At 43.7% G+C, this 17900-nt stretch overlaps 1 protein-coding gene and 1 long non-coding RNA gene across 2 annotated transcripts in view; both read left to right on the forward strand.

The window, feature by feature from the left end:
• Positions 1-5908: 5908 nt before the first annotated feature.
• On the forward strand, positions 5909-8037 carry TMSB4X (thymosin beta 4 X-linked). The gene is made up of 3 exons (NM_001260557.2): positions 5909-5967; positions 7058-7173; positions 7591-8037. The coding sequence occupies exons 2-3, from the start codon at positions 7074-7076 to the stop codon at positions 7623-7625; spliced, it is 135 nt and encodes a 44-aa protein (NP_001247486.1). The 5' UTR covers positions 5909-5967; positions 7058-7073; the 3' UTR covers positions 7626-8037.
• A 7849-nt stretch (positions 8038-15886) lies between these two features.
• LOC144338559 (uncharacterized) overlaps positions 15887-17900 on the forward strand; it is a 43424-nt gene continuing 41410 nt past the window's right edge. The window contains exon 1 of the long non-coding RNA XR_013412752.1: positions 15887-17148. This is a non-coding gene — a long non-coding RNA (uncharacterized LOC144338559). The remainder of the gene's footprint in view (positions 17149-17900) is intronic.

Here is a 17900-nt window from a genome sequence, read left to right on the forward strand (position 1 = left end):
ATTAAGCCAAGCACCAGGGACTTCTGAGCGTGACGCCCAGTGCAGCTGCACAGCTGTGCACCTGTGAAGCCAGTCCTGGAGAGGCCAAATCGTCAGGGTCAGCCAAGTAAGTGGATCTTGGCCTAAGTGAGTTTTCCCCTCAGATCTGAGCCAGTGCTCCATTACCTACACTCCATTTTCCTCACCATAAAGCTATTAACCACCTTCTGCTGATGATCTGGGAACTATATTTTATATAAAACTTTGACACCCACAGAAAAAAACACATTAAAATATACAAACACTTGTTATTTGCTAAGGCTAATTCTGCTTCACAATGGAATCAAAGGTTTGTAATTTTTAACACAGAAAGCCATTGGGAGTGTGTAATGCCTCCCCTTTCAACATGCTATTGAACCTACTAATTTTTTTTAGCCATTGTAATATGAATGACTTCTTAGAAAAATATTGAAGTAAGGCTGGGCGTGGTAGCTCACGCCTGTAATCCCAGCACTTTGGGAGTCTGAGGCGGGTGGATCACGAGGTCAGGAGATCAAGACCATCCTGGCCAACATGGTGAAACCCTGTCTCTACTAAAATACAAAAAAATTACCCAGGAGTGGTGGTGCGCACCTGTAATCCCAGCTACTCAGGAGGCTGAGGCAAGGGAATCGCTTGAACCCGGGAAGCGGAGGTTGCAGTAAGCCGAGATTGCGCCACTGCACTCCAGCCTGGTGACAGAGCAAGACTCCGTCTCAAAAAAAAAAAAAAAAAAGAAAGAAAGAAAGAAAGAAAAACATTGAAGTAGTGAAAAGCTGAGGAGAACTACCAACGGTTCAGGATACAAATTATCTTTATTGCCAGTGCCTTGGCCATGCAGGAGGAGGAAAAAGAGCAGATTGAATTTCTGTAATGAAATAATTTGAAAATTGGGGCAGGGAAAATTTCACCGTATATAACATTATTACGATATCTGTGTTTAAATGTCTTCATGATGTAGGCTGGGTGCAGTGGCTCGCGCCTGTAATCCCAGCACTTTGGGAGGCCAAGGTGGAAGGATTGCTTGAGCCCAGGAACTTGAGACCAGCCTAGGCAACATAGAGAGAACCTGTTTCTTAAAAAAAAAAAGAAAAAGAAAAAGAGAAAAAACGTCTACATGATGAAAAAGCTAGACAGTTGATTAAGACAGAATATAACTTTACCCTTATCTGGCATATGGAAAAAAGTCTTTAAAAGGCCTTAGGATTCTAGAGAAGAGTAGTGTTTAAATGAGGCGGCTTCTGAGCCAGCCAGTCTGAGTTCAAATCCTATCTTTGGCTTGCGTTGTGTTTTCTTGGGGAAGTTATTTAATCCCTCTAGGATTCCCTCATCTGCAAAATGAGGAAAATAACGGTGCCACTGTCATAGGATTGTGTGAGGATTCAAGAAATACTACATGGAAAGCTCCCCAGTATATGGAAAGCACTCAGAAAGCACTTGCTGTTATTACTGCTATGGTTACAGCCATGATTGTTACTATCATTATTCTACAACCTGGCCCCTGCCTGGCTCCCAGCGTTATTTCCTGTCACTTTCTCTCATTTTACGCAAGTGCCTGCCAAGCTAAGCTACTCATTGCCCCCTGCGTTAACTTGAAAATTCTTTGCTTCTGTATTGTTCCCTGGCTGTGTGGAGGCTGAGTAACCACTTGGAGGGGATGTTGTAGAGGAAAATTCAAGCCACAGAAGGGAAACTGGGTTGAATGAGATCCCCTTTTACATTTCTTTTGGCTGTAAAGTTTCCATTGGATCAATAAAGCAAAAAGGACAATTAGCAGCACGGCACTCTGCACTGAGCACAGGCGAGGGTGTTCTTTCACTCCTCTTTGCTTTCCTGCTACCCCCTGCTCGCCCTTCTCTTTGCACCATGTGGGGCCGTTCTGGGTGGGAGTCCTGGAGAAATATACTTCAACTAAAGATAAGGCAGAGATAGGCCTCAGTGGAAAGACTTGGTAGACAGACCTGGGCTTTTGATTAAGAGCAAATTGCTTAAATTCTCGGAGCCTCAATTTCTTTAGTAGTAAAATGGGGATATTACTACTCACTCCATAGGGTGAGAATGAAATCAGATATTGTTTAAAAGGGCTTATAACTGAGGGTACAAGATATAGCTACTCTACTAAATATCCTTTCTCTTTTCCTTTTCCTGTTATTCACGGGGGTACTTAGGCTGTGTCTTTAAGGGGATTTAGATTCCAATCAGTGGAAGGAGGGCTCCGCTGTGAGGGAGACGAGATGGAGACTGCAGGGGCCACAGGGGAACGTGGGGTGCAGGCAGGTGGGGCAAATGATAGGAGGCCCTGAAACTCAGACAAAGGGATCTGGGCTTGAGAAAGCAAGAGTTGGGAGCTCAGCTTTGTTCGTGTTCTTCTGTTCCTCCCTCCTCTTCCTTCTTCTCTTCTTCTGGTAAGTTCTTGGCACAAAATTAAATAGGTTCAAACTAATATAACTCATTTTCATGAATTCAGACTTCTAGCCAACTTCTCCACGGTTAGAAATAGCTACGACTCTATCGTAGGACCGCCTTGGAAAGCAAAATAAAACTGCATCCCCTGACACCTTTTCTGGGTTCCACCAGGCACAGGGTTGGAGGGCAACCGCCTTTCAATGTAGGCAATGTTGGCACATTTTTCATGGGGCGCTGTGGCCCGTGAGATGAGGAAGACAGGACAGGGGCAAAGTGGACTCTACTTATCTTTCACCAGAGAGCCCCAGGGCCAGAGTGCACCATACAACCCAGAGTCACCCAAGGCCTTTTTTTGGGGGGGGGGAACGGGTGGGTCTCACTGGGAACAACATCTGCACCTGTTGTAGGCAGTTCCTTTGCCCCTGTATGCCTCTGTCTTTTTAATTGGTATCGAAAACTCCTACCTCAATGGTAGTTGTGCCCGGCACAGACTAACAGACTTATAAATGTAACTGCCTGGGGCAGGAATGATCCTGGAACATTCTGACATCTAGAACATTAAGACTAAATGGATTTAATTATCTGAGGAGAAGAAAGCGAGGCAATTGGAGTCACAGGTTCAACACCTGAGTTCAAGTACCTCCCTCATGTAAGAAAATCAATTCATGGAAGGCTGAGGCAGAGAATGGCTTGAATCCGGGAGGTGGAGGTTGCAGTGAGCCGAGATCGCACCACTGCACTCCAGCCTGGGTGACAGAGGGAGACTCTGTCTCAAAAAAAGAAAAGAAAAGAAAATCAATTCAGTGCAGTGGGAGAACTGTTATTGAGCAACTACTATCCACCAGACACTGTGGAAAGCACAACAGCTTAGCTCCTCACACTCTTCCTGGTGATTCTCGGGCACAGACTAAGAGGATGCGGGGAGGACTTTTGTATGCTCTTGGCATATACAACAGAGTGGCTACCAGCTGATGTAACCCAATGATGGCTTTCTAAGCCTCAGTTTCCCCATCTGGAAACTTCTTATGGAAAGGCGGTGGGGAAGAAAGGAAAAAACAAATATAAAACTTCTGTTACAATGCCTGACTCTTAGAAAGTATCAACTGACAGGAGTCATCATTTTGTATTTGCTGTAGAACTACCAAAAGATCTTCTATCAACATTTTGTAAGCGAAAATAATAATATATATTCATATATATTAATTATATAGAAATAATATATAATAATATATAAATGTATAGGAGAAATAATATCAAGACACCTAAAAATTTTAATTCTAAACACAGACAATTATTTTATTATTTTTCCTCAACCTTCCATCCTAAATAATATGAATAATAACAATAGAAAGAGCTTACTAATTGTCATGCACTGTCTGAAGCATTTAATCCTCCCAACAACCCTGTGAGGTCCGTGTTGCAATGAACCCATTTTACAGATGAGAAAACTCCAGCACAGAAAGATTCATTCACATGGCCACTCATGCAACTTTTAAGAATATTCCTTTGGTTTGCATGTCCTTGTATCTGCACCACCCTTCCCTTTCGTGTCTCTCTCTGTCTCCTGACCCGTTTGCAGGTCAATCCCAATCATGGGAACTCTTTTCCTTTAAGCAGTCATCTCTTTCTCTTCCTCTCTGTTCCCACCTGGCCTCTATCAGTGTTCCAGCACAGTGGAAGGCTGCTTGCTACTGCACTGGAAAACTTCTCCAGACATTTCCAAGTTTGCATTCGTCCATCTCCTTTGGAGAATTGCTTCAGTGAGGCCTAACTCTTTCTGAGGAAAGGCCCTTGGGAGAAGAAGCCAGGAGAAGGTAGTGGCACTCCTTTGTCATCAGGAGACATTGGGAGGAAAGAAATGATTTTCGACAGCAGCTGGGCGAGGGGAAATGGAATCACAGAACCTGCGGAAACGGTGTCGGTACAACAGCAGCTGCCAGCTCTAAAGGCACCCTGCAAGATCTTTTCTGTGTTTCAACGATGAAGTGGACTCCCAACATGGAACAGAGGCGGGCGACTGATACCAGACAGGTGACATTCGGTGCATGCACGAACAGGTCCAGTGCCCCATTTGGAGGCCAGGAAGGCAGCCACCCAGCAGAGCATTAACTAGGGAACCAGACGGTCACCTGCCCCTGCTCACCCCCACCTCTTTCCTCCCCAGGAAAAAGGAAGTCGAAGTAGATGAAGAAACGGGGAAGTCCGAGCTGCTGGCAGTGGCATTCAAGGGTCTATATATAAGGTTGACTCTAATCCCCAGCGAGACAAAAGCCTGTGCCATAAAAATGATTAGCAAGGGGTTTCTAGAAACATTTCCCCAGGCCACGGAAAAGGAGAAGGAATATTTTGCACACTGCCTTGTTTCTTAGAAATAATCACAGCTAGGCCTCTTTATAACCGGGGAGTCTTTTTCCTTTCACACGCCATTTGCAGGCGCGTGCCATGGTATTTGTAACTAATTTTCAGTAGCAAGTGGGTCACTGGTATTCACAGAGTCAGGTGCCATTTTGAAAACTGCTTCCCTCTACCCGAATTTCTTATATTTCCAGATGCAGATGCACTTCAGAGATGTTCTAGTGCTGGAAACGCTCCCTTGAAAATATAATTTGATTTTTGAATTTCACCTTAAGATGTTAGAGATCATGTAACTGTCGTCTTCGGAATTCAACGCAGGCCTCCTTAGCCATCACTTTTATAATTTATGAAAATAAGGAAGAGGAAGGTAAAGAACTTCCTCATTGCCAGGCAGTAAAGTCAATGGCAGAGCTTGAGCTTGACTTATTTTGCTAAGAGGGAGGTGTTTTACCCTATAAACTCCAGACAAATTACCCTACACCCAGCAAATATTACTGTTGAGTGGTCACAAAAATTATGCTGCTGAAACAATATGGATGTTACAGTGATGAAACTTTCTCTTTTAAAATCACTTAAGGGTGCTTTACGTCCCACCCAAGGCAAGAGGAACGCCAGCGAGGAAGACAAAGAGGCCCGGGGTGGGGCGCATGCCCTCCACTGGTCTGAAAGCTGAGTCACAGGAATCGTACCCCTGCAGCCGGCCAGGCTCTCCAGCGAGAGACACCGCGCCCTTGTGTGGAGATGTCCACAGTAGACAAAGGCAGTTTCGCAATAAAAGAATGCCTGTCACCCTAGGTGCCACCCCGACCCTTAGTTATTATGCACTGGTCCCCAAGAGCAATTTTTGCGCTGCTGTTGCAAAAATTCATCGTAATGAAATAAACGTAAAAGGGGAAAATGTGTTATGAAGGAAGTGTTGGAGCGTGCTTTGCTCATTTATTTTTTTCGCCATGTTGTGGTTAGGGTGCACTAGTGGACCCCGGGTGGGGGTGGGGCTCCCCAAAAGCCTGGCAGGCCTCCGGATGCCGTTCCGAGACGCGGCGCGAAGGAGTTAAGCGGGCCGGCGGGTGACATCACCTCATTTACATAGGAGCGCCCATAAAGCGGCGCCCGCCGCACCCCGCCCGACAACTCGGTGGTGGCCACTGCTCAGACCAGACTTCGCTCGTTTTCGTGCGCCTCGCTCCGGTGAGCCCCAGGGCCCCTTCCTCCTTCCTCCTCCTGCCTTCCTGCCTCAGTCCCCTTCCCACGGTGCTCGCCCTTTCATCATCCGCTTCCCTGTGAAGGCATTTCCTAAAGCCGAGCCTGAGTGGTTCTCCCGGGGCAGGCTGCTTTGGGGAGCTGGGGGGGTGCGAAACACCCTAGATGCTGGGTAATGGGGTGGGAAAATCGATGATTTAAGAACAAAACCGAAAAACTGGCGTTTTGCCGTGCTGCTCGGAGGGGACCTTAAAAAATTTCTTAGTGTTTGCCCGCAAAGGTATTGTGCGTTGCCTGGGAGGCTGAGATGGGGGAGAACAGACAGGTCCTTTGTTCTGAGGTTCATCTCCCGAGCCCCGAGCCTCCTCCCAGTCTCGGACGGCTGCGCGGGCTGCATCTGTGCAGCCTGGCGGCGGTGGGGCTGTGCCATGACATTTTCACAGCCCTTCTTGCAGAGACATGTGTGCCAGGGATGCCGAATTGCCGGGAAAGCAGGCAAGACCGGCTTCGGGGCGCGCGGCAGTCGCTTTGTGTGCGGGGCTGCATTGTGGCGCGGGCGAGGAAGCGGGTAGGGCGGTGGTCGGAAGCTCCAGCCGCGGCCGCCGCCTTTGTGAGAGGACGAGAAAGCCAGATCCGGCCCGCATCCTTTGCGGAGAGGCCGCGGCTAGAAAAAGGAAACGCTTTTGCTGCCTGGGTTCCATTTTAAGAATTCTTGCCGATTTTTCCCACTTGAATTCGGAAGTGGGTTTCCTATTTCCTTGTCCTAGCCAGCCTTTAATTTTAAACGCTGTAATGAACAATTCGCATTGGTCAATTTCCTTTATTCTGCAAGATTCGGCTTTGAGAGGCATCCGCCCTCTTTGGTCCCCAGCGTTTTGAAATATGGGGAGGAGGGGCGCGGGGAGTGTCGCCCCTTTTTCTGTAGAAAGAGGAAGCTCGTGAGTGTGGAACGGCAGCGGAAGGAGGGCGAGAAGGGTTTTCAGGCTGCGGGTCGCAGGGCAGAAGCGCAGTTCCCAGCCCAGAGACACTGGGGGTGGGTGGCTCTTCCTCACGCTCGCTCTTGGCTTGCTCCCTGCAGCTTTTCCTCCGCAACCATGTCTGACAAACCCGATATGGCTGAGATCGAGAAATTCGATAAGTCGAAACTGAAGAAGACAGAGACGCAAGAGAAAAATCCACTGCCTTCCAAAGAAAGTAAGCTCCGACCCACCCCCATCTTTAGAAAGGCTGGGTGGGAGCGGCCGGTGGGAGGGCGGGAGGCTGGGAGGGGCCGCGGGAAGAATTCGGGAGGGGGGAGTGCGGGGGAAGAGCCGACAGCTGATGAATGTGGCTTGCAAAGGTTAATTAAAAATGGTTTTGCAGCCAACAAACACAGGGCTTTAGTAATTTAGTTATGGAATATTTAATATGCCATATTAATATAAAAACACATTTGTCCGTTAAAATATACTTCTATTTAGTATATTCAATATACATATTTTATTCCATTATGGAATACCTTGCAGAATGTTTGATTTGAAAAGATGCTTTAAATGAAAGCCCTTTATAGTAGTCTGTACTGAATCCTTTAATCATCTCCCTCCATCTTTTTTTTTCTTTTTCTGGTCACAGCGATTGAACAGGAGAAGCAAGCAGGCGAATCGTAATGAGGCGTGCGCCGCCAATATGCACTGTACATTCCACAAGCATTGCCTTCTTATTTTACTTCTTTTAGCTGTTTAACTTTGTAAGATGCAAAGAGGTTGGATCAAGTTTAAATGACTGTGCTGCCCCTTTCACATCAAAGAACTACTGACAACGAAGGCCGCGCCTGCCTTTCCCATCTGTCTATCTGGCTGGCAGGGAAGGAAAGAACTTGCATGTTGGTGAAGGAAGAAGTGGGGTGGAAGAAGTGGGGGTGGGACGACAGTGAAATCTAGAGTAAAACCAAGCTGGCCCAAGGTGTCCTGCAGGCTGTAATGCAGTTTAATCAGAGTGCCATTTTTTTTTTGTTCAAATGATTTTAATTATCGGAATGCACAATTTTTTTAATATGCAAATAAAAAGTTTAAAAACTTAGCTGGTGTGTCTGGTCTCTGGAAGGATCGCGGATGAAACCTTTGCAAAGAGGCCTAACCTCTTGGTCCACTGGGGAGGGACAAGCATCTGGTGACTGGATAAATTCCCTTATGGTGTAGAAATGGGTTTCACCCAGGTATGCAAAATACCTTGTCTATACTAGGTGATCATTTTCTCAGGCTGATTGAATTCCTAGTATGAGTTGTATGAGAACTTTAATAAAAATATATTTGCAGTTCTTACGGGTTTTGATAAGCTGACATTGCATTTATTGCACGTGCTCAAGAAAATGAAGGTGATAATTTACAGCACAGTATCTTATTTCAGGCATCAAATTGAACTTGGTTATTTAACCAAGTGCTAGTATTAACAGACGAGTAAAAATTACATTTTTAGCAGCTGCGTTAAGGAATTTAGGACTTTTGCTTACTCATTTTCTAATGGCCGGTTTCTATATTACAGTTCAATATTTACAATTGCTTTAATGAATACAGTTAACCATTAGTGAACATGATTTTAAATTTATTGAGTCCTCTTAGTTTGAATAATCTTTGGATTTAAAAGATACTTATTCGATCTTTTGGGTTTAAAGGACACTAGCAGGACACAGGTGAGATTTGTACTAAGTTTAAATCCAGCAGGAATTAATTGACTCACATTTAGGTCTTTAAGTCCTTGATAACTTCTCAATCATCGGAAGTTATTTTCGCTGATGGGTAAAAGCAAAGTCCTTGGTGCGGAAAGACGGGAACAACATCAATTTTTTAAGAGTTAAAAAAGATTTGTCATTCTATAAGGTCCTTAATGGATTCCTCGGTTCTGTAGGGAAGGGTGGAGAATTTTTTTTTAAATAAGCACCAATTTTATTAAGCCGAAACAGCATTTAAGAAGGCTTTTAGTTGACTGAATGCTCTGCAAAGCTAAATTTTACAATGCAAATGTCCAAGAAGTTAAACATTTTTCTCTCAAAACCGACTTATGAAAATACCCTCTTTGAAGCGGAGGGGTAGGGAAAATTGTTGATCACTATTAAACTGGTTGCTTTCATTTCCTTTGCTCAACACTTATTTTGAGAAATGCACAGGAAACCATTTACCTGTGGTTTAGACAATCAAGTAGACCATCAGGCTAGAAGCCTTGCTCTGCGTTGCAAGGGAAGGGGTGCGTACCCGCTGCTGCAGAGGCTGCTGCAAAACCTGAAGCGCCACAGCCCGCTCAGCTGGGTGAAGAGAGGAGTAAGCACAAAGGCTCTGGAGCCATCTCAAGATGGAGATGGGCCTGGAGCCCTGCAGTTTTCTTTTCTTGCCTATAAGGAAGGGTGTGGGCACAGTGCAAATGCCCAAGGCACAAAGAGAAACCATTCCCACGTAGGTTTTTGCTGTGTGCCTTTTTCAAACAATGCAAAGACGAAAGAAGATTTTAAGAAATTAACACAGCTCCAGAGTTCCTGTTGAAGAAGGAACATTTACGAAAAGGGATGATTCATGGAATAGAAGGCCTTTCTCTCCTAAAGGGACAAAGCTAAAACATAGCAAAAAATAAAAATAAGATAAAAAATCTGGTAAAGGTTGAATTCAGGCTGCTTGACGTGTGGAATGGGGAAATTCAGAAGCTTCTTCTGCCCATATCACACTCTATACACTTAACTGCTGCACCTGGGGATGGGAGAGACTCCATTTATTTATTTTCTAAATTTTCACGGGGGATTCTTTGTTTTTCCCAAGAGAGATTCTTCCCAGAAGGGCTGGGGGTATTTATGAATCAGTGTGGGGATATATGTTCCTGCTATGTAGGACTTGGGAGTCGACAGTATTTTTCACAGATACAAAGGGGACATTAGGTTTACCCTTAGAATGAGAGAATGTTGGGATTGAAGGAGACCCTATGACTGTTTCTCTTCCCCACAGGAGAAAACAGGCCAAGGTAGCTTAAGTAAGCCCTGAAGGTCACGCAGTTTAGTCTGGGATTTCTGCAAATTTTGAATTGATCAAGACAAAGCAAAAATAAAGGAAATAAAAAGAGACTAACTAAAGGACCTTTGAGATTGAGCTGGCTTCATTTTGAAATCTCGCAAATTTGTCAACCTTCACAGCCACATTTACAGCCTTCCAGTGGTTGGAATTTTAAAGCTATTTTTATTCTTTTGGGAGAACAACACAGCTTTTGGGCTGTGTATGCAAAGATTGAGTGTGTATGGGGGGGAGGGGGGATTCAAAATCTTAACAAACCTTGAGTCTCTCGGCTGTGTAAGAGACCCATTATAGTCAGAATCAGGTATTGTCTCTTTTAAATGCACAAGGAAGGTCTGTTTATTTTCCCCCTAAAGAAGCATCTAATTCCTCAAGAGACAAAAAGAAAATATTTTTGCATTTTTTTCTAAACATATGGGGTCAATTTTGTGCTTACTAGAAAGAACAGTGCATTTTAGAGACAACATTACAGACAAAAAGTCAAAATAAAAAATCTTGAGTCTTTCTTTGTTCAAGAATGTAAACTTAAAACATTGTTTAAGAACGTTGAAAGCACTCAATGCTTCATTTACCCTAGTAGCCTTCACTAGCCTAGCAAGAAAATAAGAAAAAATACCCTCCCCACTCCACACTCCCCAAATTCTTTCTTTTAGATTACGCTTTCAAGAGTGGCTTACACTGCAATCTAAGAGAATCAAACACACCAATTTGGGACTCAACTAGGTTTTCTCTGTATGTAATGAGAAGGGGTGAAATTACAAATGTAAGGCAGAGATGTACAACAAAGCAAGCTAGGAAGAAAATATGTTTCTAAGACCTGTATTTACCTAGTTTATATTTTCCTTGGACACTTGCATAGCATTTTATTTCTCTAATCACATTGTCGTTCTAGTACCATCTTTGCTCCTGGCTTCTGAAACTTTTGTAGGCAGGTCTGGTGCATGCTACATTCATTGTGTGCATACACCATGTACTCTTCCTTCTGTGCCCCAAAGCGCCTTGTATAGTATTAGACACATATTAGGGCTTTAATATACACTTCTCCCCTTACTTGATGGAGACTTCACTTTATTTATTTATTTTATTTTATTTTATTTTTGAGATGGGGTCTCACTCTGTCACCCAGGCAGGAGGGCAGTGGCGCAATCTCAGCTCACTGCAACCTCCATCTCTCAGGCTCAAGATCTTCCTACCTCAACCTTCCGAGTATCTGAGACCACAGGCATGCGCCAGCATGCCCAGCCAATTTTCTTTTTTTTTTTTCTGCCATGTTGCCCAGGCTTGTCTCAAACTCCCGAGCTCAAGCAATCCACCTGCCTCGGCCTCCCAAAGAGCTGGGATTACAGGTGCGAGCCACCACGCCCAGTCAAGACTTCATTTAACATGCTGGTTTTGGGGTCCCTTTGAACATGTGAATGTCATGTTAGACATCACAATTTTAAATATGTTTTTAAAAATATATTTAAAGAGCTTTGAACAGTAATTTGCCACTGACCTTGGTTGTGCTGAATTTTTTTTTTTTTTTCCTGAGATGGAGTCTCGCTCTGTTGCCAGGCTGGAGTACAGTGGCACGATCTCGGCTCATTGCAACCTCCGCCTCCCAGGTTCAAGCAATTCTCCTGCCTCTGCCTCCCAGGTTCAAGCAATTCTCCTGCCTCAGCCTCCCGAGTAGCTGGGACTACAGGCGCACGCTGCCATGCAGGGCTAATTTTTTTTTTTTTTTTTTTTTTTTTTTTAGTAGAGACAGGGTTTCACCATGTTGCCCAGGCTGGTCTCAAACTCCTGAGCTCAGGCAATCCACTCACCTCGGCCTCCCAAAGTGCTAGGATTACAGGCTTGAGCCACCGCGCCCGGCCAGTTGTGCTGATTTGAATCAATACTTATAGCCAACTCCATATTATGAAGCCAGAGCACTGGATCATTAGTTCACTCCACCAGTTCATGCCAGGTATTTCATTTGCCACAGAGACATGGTTGTGAATAAGAAGATGTAGTCCCTGCCCTTCTGTGCCCTCCATTAGTTACGAGATGCATTTTTCATCTGACTCCAAGTGGAAAATACTAAAATTATTCTTTTCCATTTTTAGGGTACATGATGAGTCTAAGGGCTTTGGATTTCTAAATGAGGTTTAATACCTATTCTTTGCTTTACAGTGACCATGTTTCCAAATACATCTAGAATGATTAATTCAAATCCCTCCAAAAGTTCAATGGTGAGTGAAGTTTGAAGGAAACTGACTGATTCTTCACCTTGCAATCAAATATTCTATTAGCATAGAAAGATTGGGCATGATAACTCTTGCCTGTTATTTTTTGAGAATACTTTCTGAGGAATGCCCAAAGATCTAAAAATGGACTGCATGAATAGCATTTTGTTGTTGTTGTTGTTGTTTTTTCTAGGCAGGGTCTTGCCCAGGCTGGAGTGCAGTGGCTCTATGATAGCTACACTATAGCCTCAAACTCCTGGGCTCAAGTGATCCTCCCACCTCAGCCTCCTGAGTAGCTAGGACTACAGGCATGTGCCACCAGGCTTGGCTAATTTAAGTTTTTTTTTTTTTTTTTTAGTAGAGACAGAGTTTTGTTATGTTGTTCAGGCTGATCTCAAGTTCATGGCCTCAAGTGATCCCCCTGCCTCCACCTCCCAAACTGCTGGGATTACAGGTGTGAGCCACCACACCCAACCTGGATAGATAGCATTTTAAAATCTATCTTTTGCTAGGATTTTGTGGCTTAGAAGTTGAATCTCCAAAGAAATACTTCTTATTGCTAAATCCTTCCCCTTCCTCTGTTTGCCTTCTCTTTCCATTCAACCGTATGATTGTTGGGGGCTGAAATGGTTGCTCAAATTTTGAAATCCCTCAGAGAACCAAGCAAAATGATGACCACTTGTATCCATAAGCACAGCACCTGGCTGGCTGAGGGCTGGTCGCATTTGTTTAGTAGGATTCCACAGTCTGGAACTTCAATGGAGGGGGACAATAATCTATTCAAAGCAGTTGGAGCTATTCCTGTCACGTTATTGTCAAACCACAGGAATTATGCCTTTCCTCATTACCACATTGAGTGCTGTAAGTGGCTGATACCTTTGGCCACACAGAGACTTTGTGATAGCGTTTTTTTAATCTAGAAACAAAAATATTTCATAAGATTAAAAAATATATATGGAATGCCACATGGTTATTTCTACTTAAAATGATGATGGCTTGCTTGGAGGGTAGAGTCATTCTTTTTTTTTTTTTTTTTTTTGAGGCAGGGTCTCACTCTGTCACCCAGGCTGTAGTGCAAGTGCAGTGGCACGATCATGGCTCATTGCAGCCTCGACCCCCCAGGCTCAAGCAATCTTCCCACCTCAGCCTCCTGAGTAGCTGGGACCACAGGTGTGTACCACCATGCCTGGCTAATTAGAAAGAGTCATTCTTTACTCAACAAACATTTACTGAGCACCTAGTGTTTGCCTGGCTCTTTCCAAGTTGCTGGAATAGGAAGTTGAATAAGGCCCGGGCCTACTCTTGGTCTATGGGAGAGGCAAACCTGTGCAAATGAACAGCTGTATCCGACCTGAGCCAGATATCCATTCATTTATTCAACTATGATTCACCCAGCTTCCATTTTTGCCAGGTAAGACACTGAGCCAGGAGATAAACTGGAACCAGATTGTGAAGGGCCCCTGAGCCAGGCTAAGGAGTTGGAAAATTACCCTTAGGTAATTGGGAGATATTAGAAGTAAAATCATTTCATCCACATGAGGCAGTCTGTAGACCCTTGTTGTTTAGAAATGTAGCTATAGGGAAGGAGGGTGCAGAAGAGACTGTCCATACTTGTCACTGAAAAAGCATATTGACATCATCAGTGTTGCAGCAACCTCATACAAGAAGGTGCTAAATCTTACTTTTATTGGTATTTCTTGGTCCACATTTCGAAAAGATGGGCTTGTAACACCTCTATATTATGAACACTTCATGGTCATTTGGTACCAACTTTTATACTGGAGTGGAAAGAAGTTTAATCAATTTGAAATGGTTAAAATTACATTTTTGTGTGGAGATCTCTGAGGTTTGCAGTGCCTCTAAGGTTTATACATTAAAAGCTGGTCTTCAATCATGTATTAGGTTCCTGGGGCAGCTGTAACCAATTCCTACAAACTTGGGGGCTGAAAACAACAGAAATGTATGCTCTCATGTTTTGGAAGCCAGCAGCCTGATATCAAGGTGTCAGCAGAGCCAGATTCCCTCCAAAGACTCTGGGAGAGGCTCCTTCCTTGCAACTTTCAGCTTCTAGTGGCTCCAGGTATTCCTTGGTTTTTGACTGCGTCACTTCAATGTCCACTTCCATTTTCATGTGGCCTTTTCTGCGTCTGTGTCTTCTCCTCGTCTTTCTCTTATACGAGCACTTCTCATTGGATTTAGGGCCCATCTGTGTCATCCAGGATGATCTAATCTCAAGATCCTTAATTACAGCTGCAAAAAACTCTTTCCCAAGTAAGTTAGCGTTCACAGGTTCCAGGGATTTGATATGGACAGATCTTTGGTGGGGGGAGGGCTGCTATTTAACCCACTATAAATTGTCATTAGTGGGTTGTCTAGTAGAGGCACTGTAGTGCGAAGGTTGAAGTGATCAGGCGGTCAGCACTGTGGGCAGGGACATTTTACCGAATGAGTGGGTTTGTGGAAGGAGAGAGGACAACTGAAGTTTTTCGACATTAATCAGAACATTATCCAGTGATTTAAGGACCAATATGGAAAAACTTATAGGACCCGTAAGTGGGTGAAGAGAAAGGGGTATGGAAGGAAGGAAAATGAAAGGTTTGTAATTGGTTATATGTTTCCTGTGATTACAGGGATGAATAACACAGGTGGTCATAGCAGAAAACAGTTGGTGCTTCCTCAAGAGCAGTGAAAAATACCATGTGGGAAAAGAAGTATATATACTACCCTAAGTAATTAGAGAGGCCAGTCGCAAAATTTAAAAGAAAAGAGAGTAAAAAAGAATATAATCTGAATGGGTTTTTTTGAAGAAAGGATAGTAATTATATAACCCTGAACTTGTCATTTCAAACATTATTGGTAACTTGAGCTAGGAAGGTGAGAGCACCGTGAGTTCATATATGCAAACGTAAATTCTCAAAGCCATACGTGCATTCCTAAGGCATTCCTCTAAGGTTCCACTGACTTTCTCTGTATAAGCTCCGTGTTATAACAGATGTATAAATATACACGCAACATGCATCGAGAACAAACATATTGGCTTCTGATGTTTGGAACCGTCCGCCTATCAGGGCTTCTTTTCTGAAATAAATTATGAAATTTCCCAACAGGAGAGATGGATACCAAAAAGGCAATCCATTTAGGTCCTCAACCCATTCAAATAATAAATCCTTCAGATTAGAAGGAGGTGAGGTCAATTAAATCTAACATAGACATTAAGAACTATCTGCCCCAAAGAAGCTACTCCACACTTTTGACCATATTCCTTTGAAACAGGGAGGATTCATGTTCTCTCTCCTCTCCTGGAAGCTGACAGATACCTATGTATGATGTTGACATTTATGTATGTCTAGAATGCCTAAGGCATTTGGTTTGGCCAAGGCTGGTTGTGACTTGGCCCCCTGCCACCATTCTTTGTACCACAGGTGTTTCCAAGTAGGATCTCATTCGAGTTGGGAGGGTGAGTTAGGGCTTTAGACCACAGGAGCAGCTGAGGGAAAACTGTAAGGGGCCAGGCTTAGCCAAGAAAAGAAGGCTGAGAAAGATCCAAACCAGACAGATGGCTACCATTCTAACCTCTATCCCCACCCCAGCGCTACCACACTTCAGGCCACACCCTATCCAGAGTGTGGTTTTCAAACCACAGGCTGTGTCGTAGGGAATCAATTTATTGATTCTTGCCAGCATTGGAAACAAAAATTAAAAACAACAACAACAACAACAACAAGACAAAATAAATCACTAAAAATAAATCAAGCAAGAATTACCAGAACTCCTCAGCATGGTAAGGGTAACTATTGTTTATCAAACTTCTGTTTGAGTTATTTATGAGCGAGAGAAATGACTGATCTGTGATGTACAATGTTTCTCTCAGTGTGAGTCAGACTCACACTTGTCAAGACTTCCATCCCCCAACCTGCCTGCTTATGGCCTCAATTCCTTTCTTCTCTGTCTAGGTTTGACTCCTAATCACTCACTTCAGATTGATTTTAAGCCCTCTCCTCCCCATGTCCGGCTGAAATCTTCCTTCATGTCCCAGTCCTGAATCCACTCCAAGAACCTGTTTGCCATCTTTTCACCCAGGCTAGTACTAACAGATAAAATGATACACTTTGCCATGCTGTCACCTCAAAATTTGTCACTTGTTCCTGGTCAGCTTCCTATTAGCTGTGCCACCCTGCAGAAACTTCATAACTTCTATGAGCTTCACTCTTCTCACCTGCCCAATGCAGAAGGGGATGGCCATGACATATGGGGTTGCTGTGAGAGTTGAAGGAAATATGTATATTGTAGGTGCTCAATATATGGTCTCCTTTATTATTGCAACAGCCTTAGTTCACAAATCAATGCACTATTATTACATGAAATACTTCTTACTTGACCTCTTTGTAGCCTGTGTGTGTGTGTGTGACAGGGTCTCACTCTGTCACTCAGGCTGGAGTACAGTGGTGCAATTTTGGTTCATTGCAGCCTCTCCAACTCCCGGGCTCAGGTGATCCTCCTGCCTCAGACTCCCGAGTAGCTGGGACTACAGGCGCATGCCACAATGCCTAGCTAATTTTTTCTCTGGGTAGCTGTGATGGTTATTACTGAGTGTCAACTTGATTGGATTGAAGGATGCAAAGTATTGATCCTGGGTGTGTCTGTGAGGGTGTTGTCAAAAAAGATTAACATTTGAGTCAGTGGACTGGGAAAGGCAGACCCACCCTTAATCTGGGTGGGCACCTTTAATCAGCTACCAGCATGGCTAGAATATAAAGCAGGTAGAAAAAAATGAAAAGACTAGACTGGCCTGGCCTCTCAGCCTGCATCTTTCTCCCATGCTGGATGCTTCCTGCCCTCGAACATCAGACTCCAAGTTCTTCAGTTTTGGGACTTGGACTGGCTTTCCTTGCTCCTCAGCTTGCAGATGGCCTACTGTGGGACATTGTGATTGTGTGAGTTAATACTTAATAAACTCATTTCTGTCCCTCTAGAGAACCCTGACTAATACAGTAGCTTTTGACAGTGTTGACCACAGTCTACTTTCTGAAACCCTCTCCTCTCTCACCATTTTTAGTCTCTGACTTCTCTATTCCACCAATGTCTCTGATTGCCTTTTCTCTCTTACCCCATAAGTGTTGCTGCTCACTGGTTTGGATCTTTTGCTTACCTCTTTTGGTGTCTGATTTCACCCTTCAGACTAGAGGTTAGGTCTTTAGTTTCTAGATTTTTTTGGAGTTCTGAGCTTCACCTCGTCTTGTCTCTGCAACACAGAAACCCTAGATAGCTGCTCATTCCTGCTCCAACTCTTGCTTCTGTTTCAGGGCCCAATGTCTCAGCATAGACTTAGAACATGGTGCTACTTTCTTCCTCTCCCAAGAAGTCATGTGACTCACTGTGTTAACTTTAAAAAAAAATCGTAATTTCAAATTTACAGAAGAGTTGCAAGAATAGTTAAAAGAATTCTCTATACCCTTTACTTAGATTCACTAATTGTTAGCATTTTACCATATTTACTTTATCTCTCACCTCTTTTTTTTCTGAACCATTTTCTGAACCCTTTGAAGGTACCTCAGCTTATATTTCCTAAGAACAAGAATATTGTCTTATATAACCACAGTGCAATGATCAAATTCAGGAATTTTAACATCAGTGCTGTGATATTGTTATCTAATATAAAGTCCATATTTAAATGTTGCCAGTTGTT

The sequence above is a fragment of the Macaca mulatta genome, chromosome X (assembly GCF_049350105.2).
Source record: "Macaca mulatta isolate MMU2019108-1 chromosome X, T2T-MMU8v2.0, whole genome shotgun sequence".
Taxonomy (NCBI): Eukaryota; Metazoa; Chordata; class Mammalia; order Primates; family Cercopithecidae; genus Macaca; species Macaca mulatta.

Coding starts and splice junctions, on each gene's coding strand:
- TMSB4X (NM_001260557.2), top strand. CDS start 7,074: ATGTCTGACAAACCCGATATGGCTGAGATCGAGAAATTCGATAAGTCG. Junction 7,174..7,590: donor TCCACTGCCTTCCAAAGAAA/GTAAGCTCCGAC, acceptor TTCTGGTCACAG/CGATTGAACAGGAGAAGCAA.